Genomic DNA, 19,738 nt, shown 5'->3' with positions numbered 1-19,738 from the left:
CTAAAATCATGGCATCTGGTCCCATCACTTCATGGGAAATAGATGGGGAAACAGTGTCAGACTTTATTTTTTGGGGCTCCAAAATCACTGCGGATGGTGATTGCAGCCACGAAATTAAAAGAGGCTTACTCCTTGGAAGGAAAGTTATGACCAACCTAGATAGCATATTCAAAAGCAGAGACATTACTTTGCCAACAAAGGTCCATCTAGTCAAGGCTATTGTTTTTCCAGTGGTCATAAATGGATATGAGAGTTGGACTGTGAAGAAAGCTGAGCATCGAAGAATTGATGCTTTTGAACTGTGGTGTTGGAGAAGACTCTTGAGAGTCCCTTGGATTGCAAGGAGATCCAACCAGTCCATCCTAAAGGAGAGCAGTCCTGGGTGTTTGGAAGGACTGATGCTGAGGCTGAAACTCCAATACTTTGGCCACCTCATGCAAAGAGTTGACTCATTGGAAAAGACTCTGATGCTGGGAGGGATTGGGGGCAGGAGGAGAAGAGGACGACAGAGGATGAGACGGCTGGATATCATCACCGACTCGATGCACATGAGTTTGGGTGAGCTCCGGGAGTTGGTGATGGACAGGGAGGCCTGGCGTGCTGCTATTCATGGGGTCACAAAGAGTCAGACACGACTGAGCGACTGAACTGAACTGAAGAGACAAGGGTAGAATGCCCGTGATGAGATTAATGTTTTCGCTCCACCATGTGAGAATAAAGCAAGAAGGTGACTATCTGAAAACCAAAAAGGTTCTCACCAGACAGGACTCTACTGGCACCCTGATCTGAAACTTCCATCCTCCAGAACTGTGAGAAATAAACGTTTGTTGTTTTAAGTCTCTCAGTTTACAGTAGTCTGCTATAGTAGCCTGAATAGAGAGAGAATTGGGGACTGAGAGATACTGTAACAAATACCGAAAAATATAAAAGCACCTTTGGAACTGGCTAGCGGGGTAGAGGTTGAAACAGTTCTGAGGTGCTTCCTAGAAGAAGCCAATACAGCTGTGAAGAGATTTTAAAGGCAATTCTGGTAAGAAATCAGAAAGAGAGAAGAGAGCTGTAGAGAAGGCTTCCATTTTTAATAGAAAATACATGAATTACCAACCGCAGAAATGTTGGTAGAAATATGGATGGTAAAGGCCATTCTGACGGGGTCTTAGACAGAAATGAGGAACACTGGAGAAAAGGTAATCTTTGTTAAAAAGTGGCAAAGAACTTGTCTGAATTATGTTTCTATTGTAGTTTTTTGTGGAAAGTAGAGCTTGTGAGTGATGAAATTGGATAGCTGAGATTTCTAAGCAAAGTGTTAAATAAGAGTCTTGGTTTCTCCTGGCTGCCTGAAGTAAAATGCAAGACGAGAGAAATGAACCGAAGGCAAAATCGTTAAGCAAAAGGAACCAGAACTTACAAATTTAGAAAATTCTCATATTACAAAAGTGAGAAAGCATGCTCAAAAGAGAACATTAAGGGTGTGGTGCACATCTGATAGTTAAGGAGATTAGCATGGGGTGAAACGTGGACCTGATCAGACATCCCAGCAAAGACACTGCCAGTTTGAAATGAAAGGGATAAAGACAGGATAAAATGAAGGAAGGCTGTCAGACTTCTTGGCTTTTACAGGATAGGACCACAGAGCAATCCACTGCAAACATATGTTGTTCCTTAAGACAAGGGAAGAAAGATTATGAAGGTGACTCAGAGATCATCAGGCCAGCCTCAGTTTCTGCCTGCCAAACCCTTAGGAGGAGGCCAACACTCCCACTAGATAAAGTCCTGGGGATAGAATTCTGGCCTACCAGAGTCCCAGTGGAGTGGTCGGGGAGATGTGACCCTCCTCTACCCAGCAGAGCTTTGAGAGCAGGACCTCTGCCCTGGTTGCTCAGGAAAGCAGAGCATGAAGCCAGAGGAGCTTTGAGCCTTAGTATCTCAAAGTTTGTCTTAGTGGGTTTGAAATTTTTTTTGGATCTAACACCCCTTTCTTCTTTCCTATTTCTCCCTTTTGGTTTGAGAATGTCTATCCCATTCCTGTCCCATCTTGTATTTTGGAACCACATAATTTGTTTGATTCCACAGGTTCAAGCTGGAGAGGATTTTCCCTTAGGAGCAATCATACTGAGTCTCCCCACAGCTGATTTAGAAGATATTTAGGTGAGACTTTGGACTTCAGTAATAACACAAAACTCAGTATGGCAGTAAAATAATTAACATGTTCTAAGATTCTTTTCTTGTTCAGGAGGGTAACACTATAGCTTGAAAGGATGAACATTGTAATTTCTAGGATAATCATTTACAGAATAGAAAAAGAGTACATAACTTCCAAATTAGTAAAGGAGAAAAGTTGAAATTTAAAAAACTCAGTCCTAAATAAGACATAAGAGGACCAAAAAAGAATCAACAAGAGAGACAGAAAGAACAAAATAAGATGGCAGATTTAAATCCAAAGATATGAGTAGTTACATTATGTACAAATGGACTAAGTGCTCCATTTCAAAAACAAAGATTACAGAGTAGATTTAAAAATCTAACAATTTGATGTTTACAAGAGATGTCTCTTATATAAGAGATAGATCATAATGTTACAGAAATCATGGTAACAGGATGATGGAAAAGGTATATCATATAAATGTTAGCCAAAAGAAAGCAGGAGTAACTATCATGATTTTTGATAATAAGATAATCACTTCATAATTTTAAAAGATTCAATTCACTAGAAATATGTAATAATTCTAAAATTTTATACAATTAATAAGACAGCCAAAATAATATTAAAGATCTTTAAAGCAAAATTTGATAACACTACAAGGAAAAGTCAATAAATCTGAAACTTCTTGGCAACTGACAGAACAAGCAAGCAGAAAAATCATTAAGGATATAGAAGAGTTGAAAAACACAATGAAGAAATTTGACCTAAAAGACATATATAGAAAACTGCACCCAATAGCTGCAGAATATATATTATTTTCAAGCACATACTGAACATTTCCAACAATTGACCATGTACTGGGTGAAAATGCAAGTGTTAACTAATTACACAGGACTGAAATTCTATGGAGTATATCCTCAAACTGCAGTGTAATTGTGCTGAAAACTTATAACCAAAAGATAATTAGAAAAGCCTCATATACTTTGAATTAAGATATAACTTCTAAGTAACTAACGGGTCAGAAGAAGAAATCTTAATGGAAAACAAAAAAATCATGATACTATTGAAGAACAAGGTGGGAAGACTTGCTTTACCCGATATTAAGGGTTATTTTAAGCTATAGAAATTAATGTTGTATGGTATTGATATTGAAATGGATAAATAATTTAATGAAACAGAATAAGAGCTCCAGAACAGAGTCCAGAGCATTAGGGAAAGAATAACCTTTATAATATCATGCTGGGATAGCTGGGTATTCACAAGAACAAAAACTAAATTTGACCCTTGGGATGTGCGTGCATGCTCAGTTGTATCTGACTCTTTGCAATCCCCTGGATTGTAGCCTGCCAGGCTCTTTTGTCCATGGGATTTCCCAGGCAAGAATACTGGAATGGGTTGCCATTTCCTCTTCCAGGGGATCTGTTTGACCCAGTGACCGGACCCAGTGACTAAACCTGTGTCTCTTGCATCTCCTCATTGGTAGGCATATTCTTTACCACTGCACCACCTGGGAATCCAGATTTGACCTTTACCTCACTCAAAATGTAATTCCAGGTAGACTTTAGACTTAAAGGTAAAAGTGGCAAAAGATATTCAGGACCACAAAGCAGGAAAAGATTTCTTTGATATGGAACAAAAAGTACTTATCAAACAGAGAAAGATTTTGTATTTTTGACCTTATTAAAGTAGAAGAATTTCTGTTCATGAAAAAGATAACATAAAGAGAAGAAAAGAAAACTCACAGAAAAGATGAATATATTCACAATACACAAAACCAATATATTTTCTATATTCTCAAATCTTCTATAAAGAAATTTTATTATGTTCCCCTCGTCCCCCCAAAAAACCAACAACAAAGAATGAGTAAAAAGAATATATTTAAAAATCAAGGAGAAAAGAGCAAAAGGCTAAATTTAAAATAAGCTAAAACTTGGATGATTTCCAAAAGTATAAATCCAATTTGTCAATAGTTTATGAAAAAATTTTCAAACTTAATAATAGTCACAGAAATGCAAATAAACCATAATGGTATACTATTAAATACCTAGTAGATTGCTAAAGTGAAAAACTGGCAATTTCAAGTGTTAGCAAATAGGACAAAAAGAACCCTCACAAATCTGATGAGAACATAAGTTGGTAAAAACACTTAGCATCATCCAATATATGATGGAAAGTAGTCATCATCTATTGTTGAAGATAAGCATCCCCGGTAATGTAAACTCTGGATATACACTCTCAAGAAATGCAGCAAGGATGCATTAAAAAAATATTCATTTCAGCATTGCAATGACAAAGTAAATCCCCAAATTTCAAGAGTGGCATGGATAAACAGTGATATAGCTGTGCAATGGAATACTTAACAACAAGGAAAATGAAAGAACTATACCTCCACACAACAATGTGAATGAATGTTACAAACAGTGCTAAGAAGAAAGGAAAAGAAAATACAAATGAATGCATATGGCATGATTACATTTATTAGGTAGTTAGAATAGGAAACAGGAGTCCAAAATGGCGGTGGCTAAAAGACAAGGAATGGAAAAGCCTGCGAAAATAGAACAAAGGAAGGTCCGAGGACCGGAGTGAGGACTTCAGATAGAACAAACAGCACTCCTGGCTGGCCCAATTTGCATAGGGCAGGCCCAGGGGGAGGAAAAACATAAAACGAGGAGCCAAAGCGCGCGTGCGCTCTCCGCGCGGGCTTTCTTTCTACCTTTCCCTCCTTCTCTCTCTTTCTCTCCCTCCCCCGCGTGCTGGCGTGCTCCTCCACTCTCTTCTCTTCTGCGTCTTTGGATTGGCATGCCCTCATGCTTCGAGGATGGATTCTCCTGCTATCTTCTACATAAAATAGAGCTGTAACACTGATTTGTCTAAGAGCTATAACATAGTTTGTCCAAGACCAGAGAGCTGTGACGCACCGAGGGCTTTAATGTCCGTCACTCCAACTCTTTGTTGTGGCGAGAAGAATACATTCGCCTGACACATTCATGCACAGTAAAAACCAAGCAAACTATATTTTGTAGAGATTCAAAAAATAGATGGTAAAAATGTAAAGAAAAGGAAGTGATGACCACAGAAATCAAGACAGTAGTAAACCCCCAGGGACAAGGAAGGCAAAAGTGATTTGGAAAAGGTCAAATGGTTTTATGGAATGTTGGCGATGGTCTATTTCTTGACTTGCAATATGGTTATATAGGTGTTTGCTTTTATAATTGTTATACTGAATATTTTATGCTATATTCACTTTTTATAATGTATGCTATTTTATAACTTAAAATGGTTTAACAAAAAAAAGAAGGAAATTGATTAGAAAGAAGGGAAGAATGAAAGAAGAAATACCTGTCAGCAATCTGCTATAGCTGACACACAAAAGTGATGATTTGGATTACAGTGGTGATAGAAGAAACAATGAAAATAGATTAATTCATGATGAGTTAGAATGAAAAGAACTTGTTGATGTATTGAAGTTTGGAGAGGAAGGAAAGGGGAGATGAAGGATGGCTTCTAGGCTTTATTATTTTATTTATTTTTAAAAGATTTTTTTATGTGGATCATTTTTTTAAAGCATTTATTGAATTTGTTACAATATTGTTTCTGTTCTATGTTTTGGTTTTTTGGTTGTGAGGCATGTGTCTTAGCTCCCTGACCAGGTATCAAACTTTCACCCCCTGCACTGGAAGGCGAAGTCTTAACCACTGAACCACCAGGGAGGGCCTGGCTTCTAGGCTTTAGATGGAGTCACTTGGTGCACTTTGATCAAAGTACTGAGAATGGAATGCTGTTGAGGGGCAGGGGGAATGGGAGAAAGTTTTCAAGGACAGTTAGGATAAGGAATCATGGGACCAGTTCTCGATATTAGGTTTAAGATGTAGTGAGAAGTTTAAGTGGAGATATCAAATATGCAGTTCAGTATAGGCATCTGTTCTTCAGGGGATTGGTCTGGACTGAGATACAAATGACGGATTTAGTGGTATTTCTATGATATTTTAAACTATAAGACTGGATTAGATTACCTAAGAGGAGACAGTGTAGAAACAGGCTCAAGATTGAGCTCTCAGCAAATACAGTACCTTAAGGATGGAGAAGAGAAATTTAGAAGAGAGACTGAGAAGAGGTGAGATAGCAGAAAAACAGTTTTAAGAAGGAGGGAGTGACTAACTAACTACACTGGTACTAAGAAGTGGAAGAGAACGAAAACGAAAATGCTTTGGATTTAGCAACACGGAGATCATTTGTACCCTTATTCGGGGTAGCTTCAGTAGGATGGTAGAGGCAAAAAAACAAATTGCAGCAGGTTGAAGTTTGAACAAAAATTGAAGGAGTAGAGACAGTACATATAAACAAATCTTCTGAGGAATCAGATTAAAAAGAGTAACAGAAATGAGGCAAATGGGACCACGTGGAAGCAAGGCATCTCAGTCAAGGTTGTTGATGAAAACGATACAATTAGACTTTTTTCTGACAATGTCAGAGAAAGGACATCAGAGATGACATAAAACACCCAAATTCTCTGAGGAGCTAAAATGCTGGTTCCTAGCTTACAGATTCCTTAAGTTTTTAAGAAAGTGAATTCTTTTATAGTACCTATAAAGTAAGTTTCTACTAAGCAAGATGTCCAGACTTGAGTGATTTTTTAAAAAACAATAAGAAAATTCAGGATTGAGTTGAAAGGAAATCCAAAGATTTTCTTTCTAGCAAAATAAACATAAAAATATGAATTTTTTGTGAATTGTACAAATTACCTATTCTGATATCTATCATCTCTTTCTCCTAGGAAATCCTTCTTAATAACTCACTGAAATCTTTCACAAGCATTTTCAAGCAAATGCTTTCAACAGAAGCATCAAGTCGTAAGAACTTATAAGACAAATTATAAGAACTATAAGACAAACTAATAAATAATAAAGTAGTAAATAAAAGCATTCAATACATCAAAAGAGAGGCAAATATGTTACACAAAACATTACCTATTGACTTGATTTCCTGAGTTTTTATATTTGTTGGCAAAAAGGATGGTCTTAAATTTGAGTTTTGAAAGTCACTTTTTTTAGGTTCAGGCATATTTTTGAAGGAGACATACCTAAAAGAAAGAAAATTAATCTAAATTAAAATAATCAGAAAACTTATAAAATAACTTTAAAAATACATCTGAAGAAATGTGGTCAAGTCCCATACAGTGTAAAAGATTGGGACTGATTAAGCAGAAACTAAAAATATTAGTAAGAAAGAAAAAGAGAAAACTGCTGGTGTTACAGGATTGAGGGCACTCAGGAAACTACTGTTCAAAAGCTATATTGACCCTTTTAGAAAAATACCTTAGAAATGTGTTAAATTAAATATTAGGAACACTGCCAATTCTAGTCAAGTAGTGGGATATGGATTTAGGGTCAGTTCAGTTTCCAGAACAGTATACCAGATAGGATCACGACATCTATTTACTGTGAACAAAAACTTTTCTCCTCTAAATTCTTTGACTATTGATAGTATGTAAGGAAGTTAATACTACCATATAATTCATGGTAATTCTGACCTTTAAATACTATGACTTAAACCTCAGACCCTCATCTTTAATTTATATCATCTAGTCCTCCACCTTTAAGTATTATCTATAAATTGTTATTCTCCAGATTTTAGTACAGACCCCAAACTCTTCCCTGAATTCCAGATTTATGAATCCAGCTGCTTCATGACTTCTTCAGTTAGTTGTATTATGGGAATTTCAAACTTATATTCAAAACCAAATGTTTGCTTTCACTTCCTTTCCAGTCTGTTTCTCACCCAGGTTTTCTTAATTCCATTCAACCAGAGGGTTAGGCCAAAATTCTGCACTCAAGTTTGTTTCTGTCTGTTATAAAAATTTTATTGGAGTATAGTTGCTTTACAATTTTGGGTTAGTGTCTATTGTACAGCAAAGTGAATCAGCCAAACACATACTTGTGTGTGCGTCCTCAATTGCTTCAGTCACGTCTGACTCTCTGCGACCCCATGGGCCGTAGCCCGCCAGGCTCCGCTGTCCGTGGGATTTTTCCTGACAAGAATACTGGAGTGAGTTGCCATGCCCTCCTCCAGGGGATCTTCCTGACTGAGTGATTGAACTCTCCTCTCCTGTGTCTCCTGCATTTCAGGCGGATTCTTTACCATTGAGCCACTGGGGAAGCCCACATATACATATATCCACTCTTGTTGGATTTACTTCCCATTTAGGTCACCAAAGACCATTGAGTAGAGTTCCATAGGCTATACAGTATGTTCTCACTAGTTATCTATATTATACACAGGATCATAGTGTATATATGTCAATCTCAATCTCTCAATTCTTCCCACCACCCCTCTTCCCCCTTGGTATCTGTATATTTGATTTCTACATCTGTGACTCTATTTCTGCTTCATAAATAAGATGGTCTATACCAATTCTTTCAGATTTCAAGTGTATTCTGCAGTCATCTTTGACTTCTGTTTCTCTCATTCCCCGTTCCTGATATCTCAACAAATCTAACTGGATCTTTCTTTGAAATGCATTCCAAATCGAACAGCTTCTTTCCTCATCACTTCTGTACTAGTTCCAAGACCCCTTCATGTCTCATCTGAACTACTTCTCCACATCTCTAGTCTTCTTCTGTCTGCTCTCTCTGCTATCTCTCTTGCGCCCAGTGGTCCCAATACAACCCATGGTGACATCCATAAAATGTAAATGAGATTGTCATTTCCCTCCCATCATTTCCTGTTACACTGAAATAAAATTCAAAATTCTCATTGCAAGACAGAAACTTTCCTCAATTCTTGTATTTCTAAGTAGAAGAGCTTCCACTGAATGCCCCTCCAGGCCTCTCTGTGCATCCCTTCACCCCTCCCCTCAACATTGGAAGCACAGTGAGTTTTTTGGCTGTCTGGTTTAAGAAAAGGAACTTGAGCTCCTACTTCAGGACCTTGGCCCTTGCTCTGTCCTCTGCTTATAGTATTCTTCCCCTAAATATTGAGAGGCTTACTCACCCAAATCATAAGTGATATATTTTATAAGTCTCTACTCAAATTTCCACCTTTCCAGAAAGGTCTTTTTTCATCCTCTCCCATCTAAAGTAATCCCTATCAATCCTAATTCCCTTAATTTACTGTATTTTTCTTCATAGCATTTGTCACCAGTAAATTTACATTGTATGTTGATTTATTTATTTAGTTTGTTATCTATCTTCCCACCTTATCCTAGAATGTAAATTGAGGGTAGGGTCTTTGTTTAGGTCACTGCTGTATTCCTAGCACCCAGGAGAGTGACTGGCACATAGTACCTGTGTAATAAGTATTTGTTGAATGTATAAATTGTTTTGGTAAATTTTCATTGAACTTTCTTAAAATCTTATAACCTCCAGTGAGTTTTCAGTTTACTCTCTTTAGGATTTTCAGTAAACAATCATTTAATCTTTATAAAATAATTCATCTATTCCTTTCAAAACGTTTAAATTTGTATCTCGTGTTCTTATGTAAAAATATCATTGACAAATAATTCCACAATAGTTAGGTATACTAGTAAGAATGGGCTAGTAAGAATTCTAATTAGAATTAGAAATCCTATTTCTAATTTAAATGGGAATGTGTCAAGTATTCTACCCTAATGGTGTTGACTGTCTTGTTAAGGAGATGATTTTTTTAATCCTTATCTAACAAAGGTATTTTTTCAAATACATTTGCAGAATATATTGTTTAGTTGCTAAATCGTGTCCAGTTCTTTGTGACCCATGAACTGTAGTACAACAGACCTCCCTATCAGGAAGGGAGGAAGGGAGGAAAGAGAAGGTGATGAATTCCAGACTCTCTCATTCACCCCCACACGGTAGTTCTGGGAAGACCCATCTGTGATAGTGGATGTGGCTATTTTTTCCCTTTTCCTGACCCCTCCAAGCTCTAATTCCCAGTGTCTGATCCCTTGCACAAATAGAACCTTCTGATGGATGAAATAAAAGCAAACTAAGGGGCTTCAAAAAAATAGATAATAATAAAATGTAGAAAATAATGAGGAAATGATGCATTTTCAGTATTTGTTTTAATATGTCATTGAATTTTTAGTTTACATATTTAATTTAAATAATGACTGTATTTAACAATGATCTCACAAAATCCCTGCAAATTCAACACTCAGCTCTAAGGAATTGGTGGGAGCTGGCTCTATCACAACAGTGTTCCCCTAACAGAGGGAAAAAAGAAAAAAAAGATTAAAAGAGGGAAGAGGAGATGCGCTGGAGGAAGACCACCCCCACCCCCACTTACAGGTTAGGACAGAAAGAATCAAATTGCTGGCCATACCCTTTTCATTTCAGGTCCTTCAATGTCACTAGACTTACATATGGGTGAAGGGAAAGCCTTGACTAATATGTAGGGTCAAAATACTAAACTGCACAAACTTTTAATAACCAAAAATGGTCAGAATGAAACGGAGAAATATGAAACTGCTTTATATGGTCCTGAGTTGAGAACAGACAATGAAACGGTTAATATTTTATTTTAGATTTTTAAAAAATCTATATTTAAAAGTGAAATACCGTAATGGTTTTATATTCTCATGGTCAGACTTGAGGATCAAAGTTATCTTTATGAGAAGAATTGGAAGTATTTCATCATGGTCTATGCTCAGAAACCATTTAAATAGTTCTTTGAAGAAACTCGCCCTTGACACAACTTCAAGGTGGTGCTTTGGTAAAAGACAGTTTTCTGACAGTTTTCTCAAATTTTTCTAGCTATTGATTTACTTATGTTTTCTTCTTGTTGTTAATTTTATTTTCACCATTTATAGTTTCCCAGATCATCCATTACCAGATTCATGTTTCAAAGAAGCATAGTTAATACGTGTGCTCAGTTGCTTCAGTCATGTCCAACTCTTTGCATCCAACGTGGACTGTAGCCCGCCAGGCTCCTCTATCCATGGGATTCTCCAGGCAAGAATACTGGAGTGGGTTGCCATGCCCTCCTCCAGGCGATCTTCTATACTCAGGAGTCAAACCTGTGTCTCCTCCATCTCCTGCCTTGTAGGCAGATTCTTTACCCACTGAAGCACTGGGAAGCAATGTACTCATAATTATCTTAATTTCTTCTACATCCATGTTTATAGCTCTTCCTTTCCCTTTACTAGTACTGTGCCTTTTTATTGTCTTTTTTTTCCTTTCAATTTCTCAAATTATGGTCATTTTAACATTCTTTGGGGAGGTCTTAAACACGCTAGTTTTGCAAAATACTCTTAAAGACTCAAAGTGCTTATGAGAGGAAAGCAAGTTTGGTGGAATTCCTGGGAGATGACAGCTTTATTTACTTATTTATTTATTGGTCCTTTAGTAAATGCACACTTAATTTATTTAAAAAAAAACTGAACTAAGTGCTAGATACTTGTAAGATAAACTTTACATAAACTCTGTCCTCAATTAATCACATCATTTTTAGCTTACATAGTCCCTTATCATGTTGTTCTCTTTCTTACTTAAAATTTTATTATATGGATTAATTTTGTGGACTTAGTTTAGGCATAACTAAATTATAAATCCTGCTACCTAGAAGCAGGTAGACTTATAGGATAGATAAAAGAGCTATGAAATAGGTTCCTTCTAAGCTCAGAGGCACCTGGATAAGAATACTCTATTCGTCACTGAGGAATGAGCCACAATTTTGTTTACTACTGAGTTTAAGAGAAGCAACAAGGTTTCTGTCATTCTACCCCTAGCTCCTTCCCTCCAAGTAGGTGTGAAGAGCTGTGAAAAATCAGAGATTTGACCCTACTTACAAAGTAACAAGTTGGCCTGATACAATTTCATCTCTTTTGGAAGACATGAGACTCCTGGGTCAGAGATAACCGACTATTTATCACACACAGCAATAGGAGTGGTATCTTCTGCATTAATTCTCTGAGCCCCAGTTCCACAGGGCAATAAGCAGAAGGCCAGATGATGTCAGCACACACACTGGGTTATGTTACAGGAATGAAACCTTGAATTCAGGGAACCCAGATCTTTTTAATGGGCAGTAATGTTCCTGCTCTTGCTCAGAAGAGGGCACTTTCTTTGTCTTCCAAGGCTGTCTGCTATACAAATGTCCTAGAAAAGATAGGAACAAAGGCAGCCAGTGCCTTTGCTCACAAATGTACAGAAATATAAGACACCTGTGGAGAGTTTTCCCAACAGTAGAAAGAAGGAATGGAGGGGATAAGAGTCTAGGAATAAAACCTTGTGTTCCTAGTACTGTGTTCTCAAAAAAAATAAGAGGAATTGGACTTGGAGTTATAAATTTGATAGGTGACTTCACTAGCATAAAATTATAAATCTGTTTTTTGTAAGTTGTATTGGTTTGGGGCTATATGGATTTTTAAAAGATTCAACCCTTCCCCTCCCCCTTTTTGTCTTAGAGTTAGAAAAATCCCCTGTGAAATTATATCCTGTTGCAGTTGAGCTAAAGGGAACACAGGTAAAGGCCTTGATTTGTGCTGCATGGGCTGGAATGAAAGGAAGGCTGTTGCACGGGCCTGGAATGGACCATGCGAGTGGCCCTGGTACACAAAAGAAAACCAGAGAAAGGTACAGTTCAGATGGAAGCCTGGTAGTTGAGCTAAGGCTGACTCTTCTCAACTGGAAATCTCTTAGGGAACACTTGCCTGGTAATTCTTTGGAATGCTTTGTGTTTTTATAGGGTAGCCATTTTGAGATGGAAATCCAGAGTTTCATTCATGCACTACAGGAAAATTTCAAATACATTTTTGTGTAATAAAGATACTTTTTGGATCTTTATTTTATTCATATTTAATTTAAATTTGGATAAAAATATCTCTCCAAGTAGGTTCCTCAGGGAGAATAAATAAGCAGATTACATTCTAAAGTCTTTCAAGTCCAAAAACTTGTCTCTGTTTTGTTCTCAAATATAAATGATGATTCACTCAAATAGCAGATTCCTGGATTGCCATTCTGTTTAAAAGTTGGAAAGGTTTTACTGTTTTCTAGCCTGAGATACAGATGAGACATGAATCTTATTTGCTGTCTTTTCCTTTGTAATTAACTGCTATTTTCTCCCCTGTCTGAAATTGAGTAATTTTACCATAAGTCTAGTACTTGCTAAAGCTTTAGATCTGAAAATTCAAGTCTGTCTTAAATGACACTTTTTTCTTGTAATTCTTTTATTTCCTCACCATCTGTTTCTTGCTCTCCTGATTTAGGTATTAAATGTATATTTCCATGTTGAGTATCCTAAGACTGCACCTACATGGTTCTTTTTAACCTGATTTCCATTTTGTGGCAGGGGGCTTGGGGGGGGGGTATTTTTATAAGATTGTGTCCTTATTTGATCATCTAGATTATCGACGCAGTCTTCATCTGTATTCTATTTTTAATTTCTCTACTCAGTTTTTAATTTAAAAAGTCTTTTTTTCTAAATCCCCTTTCCCCCTGTTTGAGAGAGATTTTCTAAAGGTTCCTCTGTTTCCTCCCTCAAGTGTGTTTCATTAGGAGTCACCTGTTAATGAGAGTTTAGTTTTAACTCCCTCCTTCATATGAGTCCCCTTAAATGGCCTGTGGTTCTTTACTCATTTCAGTGAGTGTGGGTTCCTGCAGCAACTATGAAGCTCAAGCTATTTGGGACTCAGGTAACATCAGGCAGTGAGAGAGAAGATTCTTTTGCAGTGAATCAGTGGCAAACAATCCCCATCTTCTTAATCTCTATGCCAGGCTAATGTCACAGAGTATATGACATGTATATTGAATTAAGGAAGACAGAATTTGACTGATTACATTTCATTATAGGCTGTAATCATATTCTCTGTTCATATTTCATTATCTTTCCTGTATGCAAGTTTATCCTTCTATCATAAAAATACTTCTAAAAGGAATATTCTTTTGGATTTATTTTTAGGAAAGTAATTCTTCTAATGAGAAGCCCCTATTAATCTAAAGAAAAAGTATTCTTAATATGTCTACTTGCCCCCAACTTGTTTCCTAGTTCTTAGCACTTAATAAGTGGTAAATTTACCATTTTCACTTGAGAATCCAGTATGGAAGAGATCACTTTTTTTTCTTAAAACTTATGTTCCAGGTAATTTTTAAAAAAGACTTTTGTTAAAATGAGTATGGCTCTTTTGTAAAAGGTCCAATTTTGAAAAGTTGCAAAGAAGAGTAGCTTTGGTGTTTGCTGACAAGTCTTAAAGACTTGTCTTCATAGACAAATGAAAGGCAAAAGATGGAGATTTTCAAATTATTATAAAACTCTCTGCCTATCAATAAAATCATCCCAGGAATGTCTTTCCAGTAAATCTTGGGTGTTTGTGGCTATCACCTTTATCAGTTCCCATTTATACAAGAAAAATGCAGAAATCTTGAGCTAATAGTAACATGGAAAAGATCTCTCTGGGAGTAAGAGTAACTGAGAAAGCAGCCCTATGAATTTTTAATGATTCTCAATCCTAGCTTTTCTCAGAATCATCTGAGAAACCTTAAAAATAGTAATGCCTGGGCCCTACTCCAAACTAATTAAAATTGAATCCAATTATTTTAAAGCTCCTTGGCTAATATGCAGAGGGGTTAAAAACCACTGCTCTGAAAACAAAACTCAACTACAGTTCAACCCTGTTTCATCTAGGTGGTCATAACACCAGGTTGAGTGTTGCTATGATATCCATCAATTCAAGAAGCATGGAGCTTCTTGATGCGACTCTTGGCGACTCCATGGACTATACAGTCCATGGAATTCTCCAGGCCAGAAGCATGGAGCAGCATGATTACAGCGGAGGCACAGCTAGAGCAGGTGGTCCCTGTGCCAACAGCATCAGTGTCACCTGGAGACTTAACCAGACATGCAAATTATCAGGCCCCAGCCCAGACCTACAGAATCAAAAACTCTGCCAGTGGGGCCCCACAATCTGTATTTAACGATTCCTCCATGTTTGAAAGGCTAGAGTAGTACTTCTCAATTGTTAGTGTCCAGAGAAGTTACCTGGGGAATCTTTTTAACTGCAGCTTTGGTTTGGGATGAGGTCAGAAAATTCGGTATTTCAAGCAAGTTGCCAGGTGATACCAATGCTGCTGGATGGAAGATAACACTTTGAATAGCAGTAGACTAGAGGTCAAAAATGAAAAAGGCATGCAGTTGGTAGGAATTACTCTGGTACTGGTGGGTCATGATTATGATGTAAGGTTTAGGCTGAGCTGAAATCTGTGTGAATCAGATCTGACATGTTGGCTCATGTAGGAGTGAGGTTTGTGAGCCCTGGTAGATGTTGGTATCCTGTTATAATTAATGTAACTTATAAGACCATGGGGCTTCCTAGATGGCTCAGTGGCAAAGACTCTGCCTGCCAGTGTTGGAGCCGCAAGAGACACAGGTTCGATCCCTGATTTGGAAAGATCCCCTGGAGGAGGAAATGGCAACCCACTCCAGTATTCTTGCCTGGAGAATCCCATGGACAGAGGAGACTGGTGGGCCACAGTCTGTGGTGTCTCTAAGAGTTGGACACAACTGAGCATAGTGAAAGCCGCTCAGTCGTGTCTGACTCTTGGCGACTCCATGGACTATACAGTCCATGGAATTCTCCAGGCCAGAATACTGGAGTGGGTAGCCTTTCCCTTCTCCAGGGGATCATCCCAATCCAGGGATCAAACTTAGGTCTCCCATATTGCAGGTGGATTCTTTACCAGCTAAGCCAAAAGGGAAACCCACAACTGAGCATACATACACATATAAGACTAGCAGCTGCATCTACAGATTTGGAGGAATTAAATCTGTGCAATATAGTCAAGGTAATCAGCATATCATTGTTGATATGAGGGAAAAACTTGCCCCCTTATACTCTGTTATTTAATTAATCATTCTGCTATGGCTGAAAAAGGACTTGTTGCAAGATGACTTGTTTCCTGGAAGAGGGAGTTTTTGGAGATACTGTGAATTCTAAAAGGTAAGGTTCTCTGAGGAGCTCTCATAGTTTTTAATAACCTCTTTTACTACCTAATGATATTTCTAGAATCCAAGTATGCACTTTCCAGTTTAAGCCTTTCAATGGTTCCTCACTGAAGGAGATTGTCCAGAGTTCTTCACCTGGCTCATAAAGCCTTGGTAATCTGGCCTTTATTTACCCTTTTAGCCCAATTTCTTACCTGTCTGTCTCTAGTCTCTGCCTCACATCCCTTTCAAGTCTAGTAACACTAAACTACTTCTGGTTCCTCAAATGAGCTGCACTTTTCTTTACCGCTGGCTGACCCTTTGTCCATGTTATTGCCTTGGTCTGGAATGTCTTTCTTTTAAATCTTGATGCCTCTTAACTAACTCTCTGGGTCTCACCTGAGGGGCCCCTTCCTCTAGAAACTTTCGCTGACTCTCACATTAGGAGTCTCTGCAGCAACTGGGGCTTGCCTGTTCACTTATCTGAATCCCCACTGATGAGGTATATTTCACAGTTGCTGTCAGATGCCCAGAGCATAGCAGTCACGCAGTCAACACTTGTAGAATAAAGTTAATAAATTAAATTACTATAGTATGTGATAGCAGCACTACTATTAAACATTAAAATGAAGTTATCTGTAAGAAATTTTTATTTGAACTTGTTTTAGGGCCAATTTAAGCAAGAGTGACAGCACACAATCACTACATGAGAAAAATTATTTGAAAAGAGGAAAATGTTAGAAGTAGTCTTAGAAGGAAATCTCAGAGCCTAGATATACTGCCAGTTGGGCTTATCTATATGTACTAGATCCTCTTAATTTCTTCAACCAAATTTTCTTTCTTTTGGCCTGGGTTACATCCTAATTCTGATATAAATTGTTTTGATTTTCCCATACTTTTTTTTTTTTTTTTTGCTTGTGTGCTAGTTTTGGTCCTCTGAGCACTGATCAAACAAAATTTACTTGGTCTTTGAATCTTGAAACTATGTGCCAGTTTGTTTTTATAATTTCGACACTGATTTCAAACTTCTAGTTAGCCAGACTTAAACAATTCAAAGGAACGTTACTCAGCTATTGATATTATCACTAAAGAAAGGATCAATGATGTCTTTATAAACTATAATCTACAGACAGGAAAGGGAAAGCAATGGTATCATCCTGGAAAATGCTGCAGTAAGACACATTGTACATTATCTTTAAATGTATCTAATGGGTCATTGGCCATATATTATGCTATCACATAATGGCTTACATATATATAATAAAAATATAAATATATACATACATAAAATATTTATAATTATAGAATACATAATATATAATAAGATATACTATTCTTCCCTTCTCTACATGCCCAACTTCTATTTTATGCAACTTTTTCTATGTATTATTAAAATATTCTATTTTAACATGGATAGATCTATAAATGATTTGAAGTAAAAGTATTGGCCATATCTACATAAAAACAAAGTAGTAGTGAAAGAAGTTTGTGATAAAGCTAAAGGATATAAATCATTAATATTTATTTGTGCTAGAAACAAACTCCTTTTCTGCACAATGGAAACATGTTCTGACACCCTGGTAAATCATAAATAACAAAAATACAGTTGAGTAAGCTGTATTTTGAGTCTAAATGGTCTTGTTTTACTTTATATTCAGACATGTTTGTTCAACTGTCTTTTAGATACCACCACCTGGATGCCCCAAAGCTCAGCATTTCTTGTTTTAATCTCTTTCCCACCCCAATCTGCTTTTCAACCTATGATCTCTACCTAAGTACAAAACACCAAAATACATCTAGTCACCAAGACCAAAAGCTAGAAATCAGTCTGTAGAATGTGGTAATGATAAGCGCATAGGCTCTGAAATTTAAATCTAGCTAGTATTTAAATCTAGCTTCTGCCACTTGCTAGCTGTGTGACTCTGGGCAAATCATTTTAGCTCACCAAGACTTGGGTTTGAAATCTGTGAAACTGCCCTTAAAACATTGAGTTGTTTTTGCTGTTTAGTTGCTAAGTCATGTCTGACTATTTTGTGACCCCATGGACACATGGGGTAGCCCACCAGGCTACTCTTTCAGTGGGATTTCCCAGGCAAGAATACTGGAGTGGGTTGCCATTTCCTTCCCAGGGGATCTTCCCGACCCAGGGGTCACACCCATGTCTCCTGCATGGCAGGTGGATTCTTTACCACTGAGCCACTGGGGAAGCCCACCAGAAAGCTGAGTCACTACAGAATAAAAATAAATGAGGTAATAGCAGTATTGACACTACCACAAATGCCCAATTGATTTGAAGTCTTATTGATTCTATATCTTACTATTTCTTTTGTCTTGGGTCTCCTCCACATTTCTAGTGCCTAGAAAAATTATACCTCATTACCTACATGCATAGTGCCAGTGAAAGACCAATTATTACATATTCAGGCTACCCCTTGTAAGTACACAGAGAAACTGCCTTACTTAGTTTTCTAGGAATACCTTTTTTTTTTTTGCAGTATATTGGTTGAAGCTTGAAATAAATCCTGATATGAACTTGGAGTGATATAATAAAGCTCGAGAAGACTTTCTTTAAACATTTAGAATTATAATTACTATGTACAATTATCATCTACAATGGTGAAATATTATAATAAATATTTTATAAACTAGTATTCAGAATACTAATCTAGCATACTGTAATTCATAACCATTATGAAATATACCTATGTTGACAAAGCTTACATTTAATATAGACAGCACGATCTAAGTCAATAAAAATAATGCTTTAAAACTTCAGACTGAAAGTTTCAGGCAGTTATAATGATAACCTTTTTGGTTTTTTAGTGCCATAGGATGTGTCTTTTGTGATCTTTGAGTTTGTCTTAGATATGGAGGTAGCAATATCCTTTTCAAGTTCCAACTGGAAATCAAACGTCAGGGGTATCACTGAAATCTTTCTCTTTACTTGACTCTGAAGGCAGTTTTTCTGCAACAAATCCAAAATATAACACAGTGAAAAAAATGAGTACATTTCATATGAGGAAAATCCTGTATGGAAAGGACAAAATTAATCTCACTTTATACATGCACCCTCATGCACAGAATTCATGTGGCAGGCAACAATGGAAAAATAATGCAGACTGAAAATTGGAGGCCTTGGGTACAAACTCTTTTCTTATGTATTAAGTGAGGGTGTTGGGCTAGATGCTCATGAAGGTTCCCTCTGAAGTTTAGAATTCTAAAGTTCCAAATTTAAGAATGACCTATATATTCAGCAAAGACAATTATTAATCCGTAGAGTTATTGGAGCCATAGCAAGCAGGGCCCTCCAACCCACTTCTCTCCCTGGAGCCACATACATGGTGGAGCCAGAGCCAGAAATTGAGTTAAGAAAGCAATCAAAAGAGAATTCCGTTCAAGTATTTATACAGATGGACTGAAGAGCAAAAAGGGTGAAGCTAAAGAGTGAGTTAAGGAGCTGAAAATCTTCTCTAAAAAGCTCTCTCAGAGAACTGCACAGAGGAATAAAGAAATAATAACTTGAAAAGGAAATCATAGGATATGAGCACTTTGGTTTCTGCCAGTGAGGGATTAAGTGCTACAGGAATCACCCTTCTGCTATAAACAACTAGAAAACCAGATAAAGTATATGAAAACAACTACAATCAGGCATTAGGAAACAGGCAGAGCAGGACCATGATCCCTGAGGAAAGAGAAACAAATGAG

The 19,738-nt window shown here is 37.2% G+C and overlaps 1 protein-coding gene across 2 annotated transcripts in view; it reads right to left on the bottom strand.

Moving 5' to 3' along the window:
* Positions 1 to 19,738, bottom strand: part of CUNH1orf141 (chromosome unknown C1orf141 homolog) — a 53,183-nt gene that overhangs the window by 13,603 nt on the left and 19,842 nt on the right. For both annotated transcript variants that reach the window (XM_040232621.1, XM_040232620.1), the window contains exons 3-4: positions 18,841 to 18,998; positions 7,111 to 7,223 (exon numbers count right to left, since the gene is read on the bottom strand). In XM_040232621.1, coding sequence (XP_040088555.1) covers positions 7,111 to 7,223; positions 18,841 to 18,998 — 271 coding nt within the window. The remainder of the gene's footprint in view (positions 1 to 7,110; positions 7,224 to 18,840; positions 18,999 to 19,738) is intronic.

Source organism: Oryx dammah, unplaced genomic scaffold (assembly GCF_014754425.2).
Source record: "Oryx dammah isolate SB20612 unplaced genomic scaffold, SCBI_Odam_1.1 HiC_scaffold_28, whole genome shotgun sequence".
Taxonomy (NCBI): domain Eukaryota; kingdom Metazoa; phylum Chordata; class Mammalia; order Artiodactyla; family Bovidae; genus Oryx; species Oryx dammah.
This window is presented reverse-complemented; position numbering and strand designations above follow the sequence as displayed.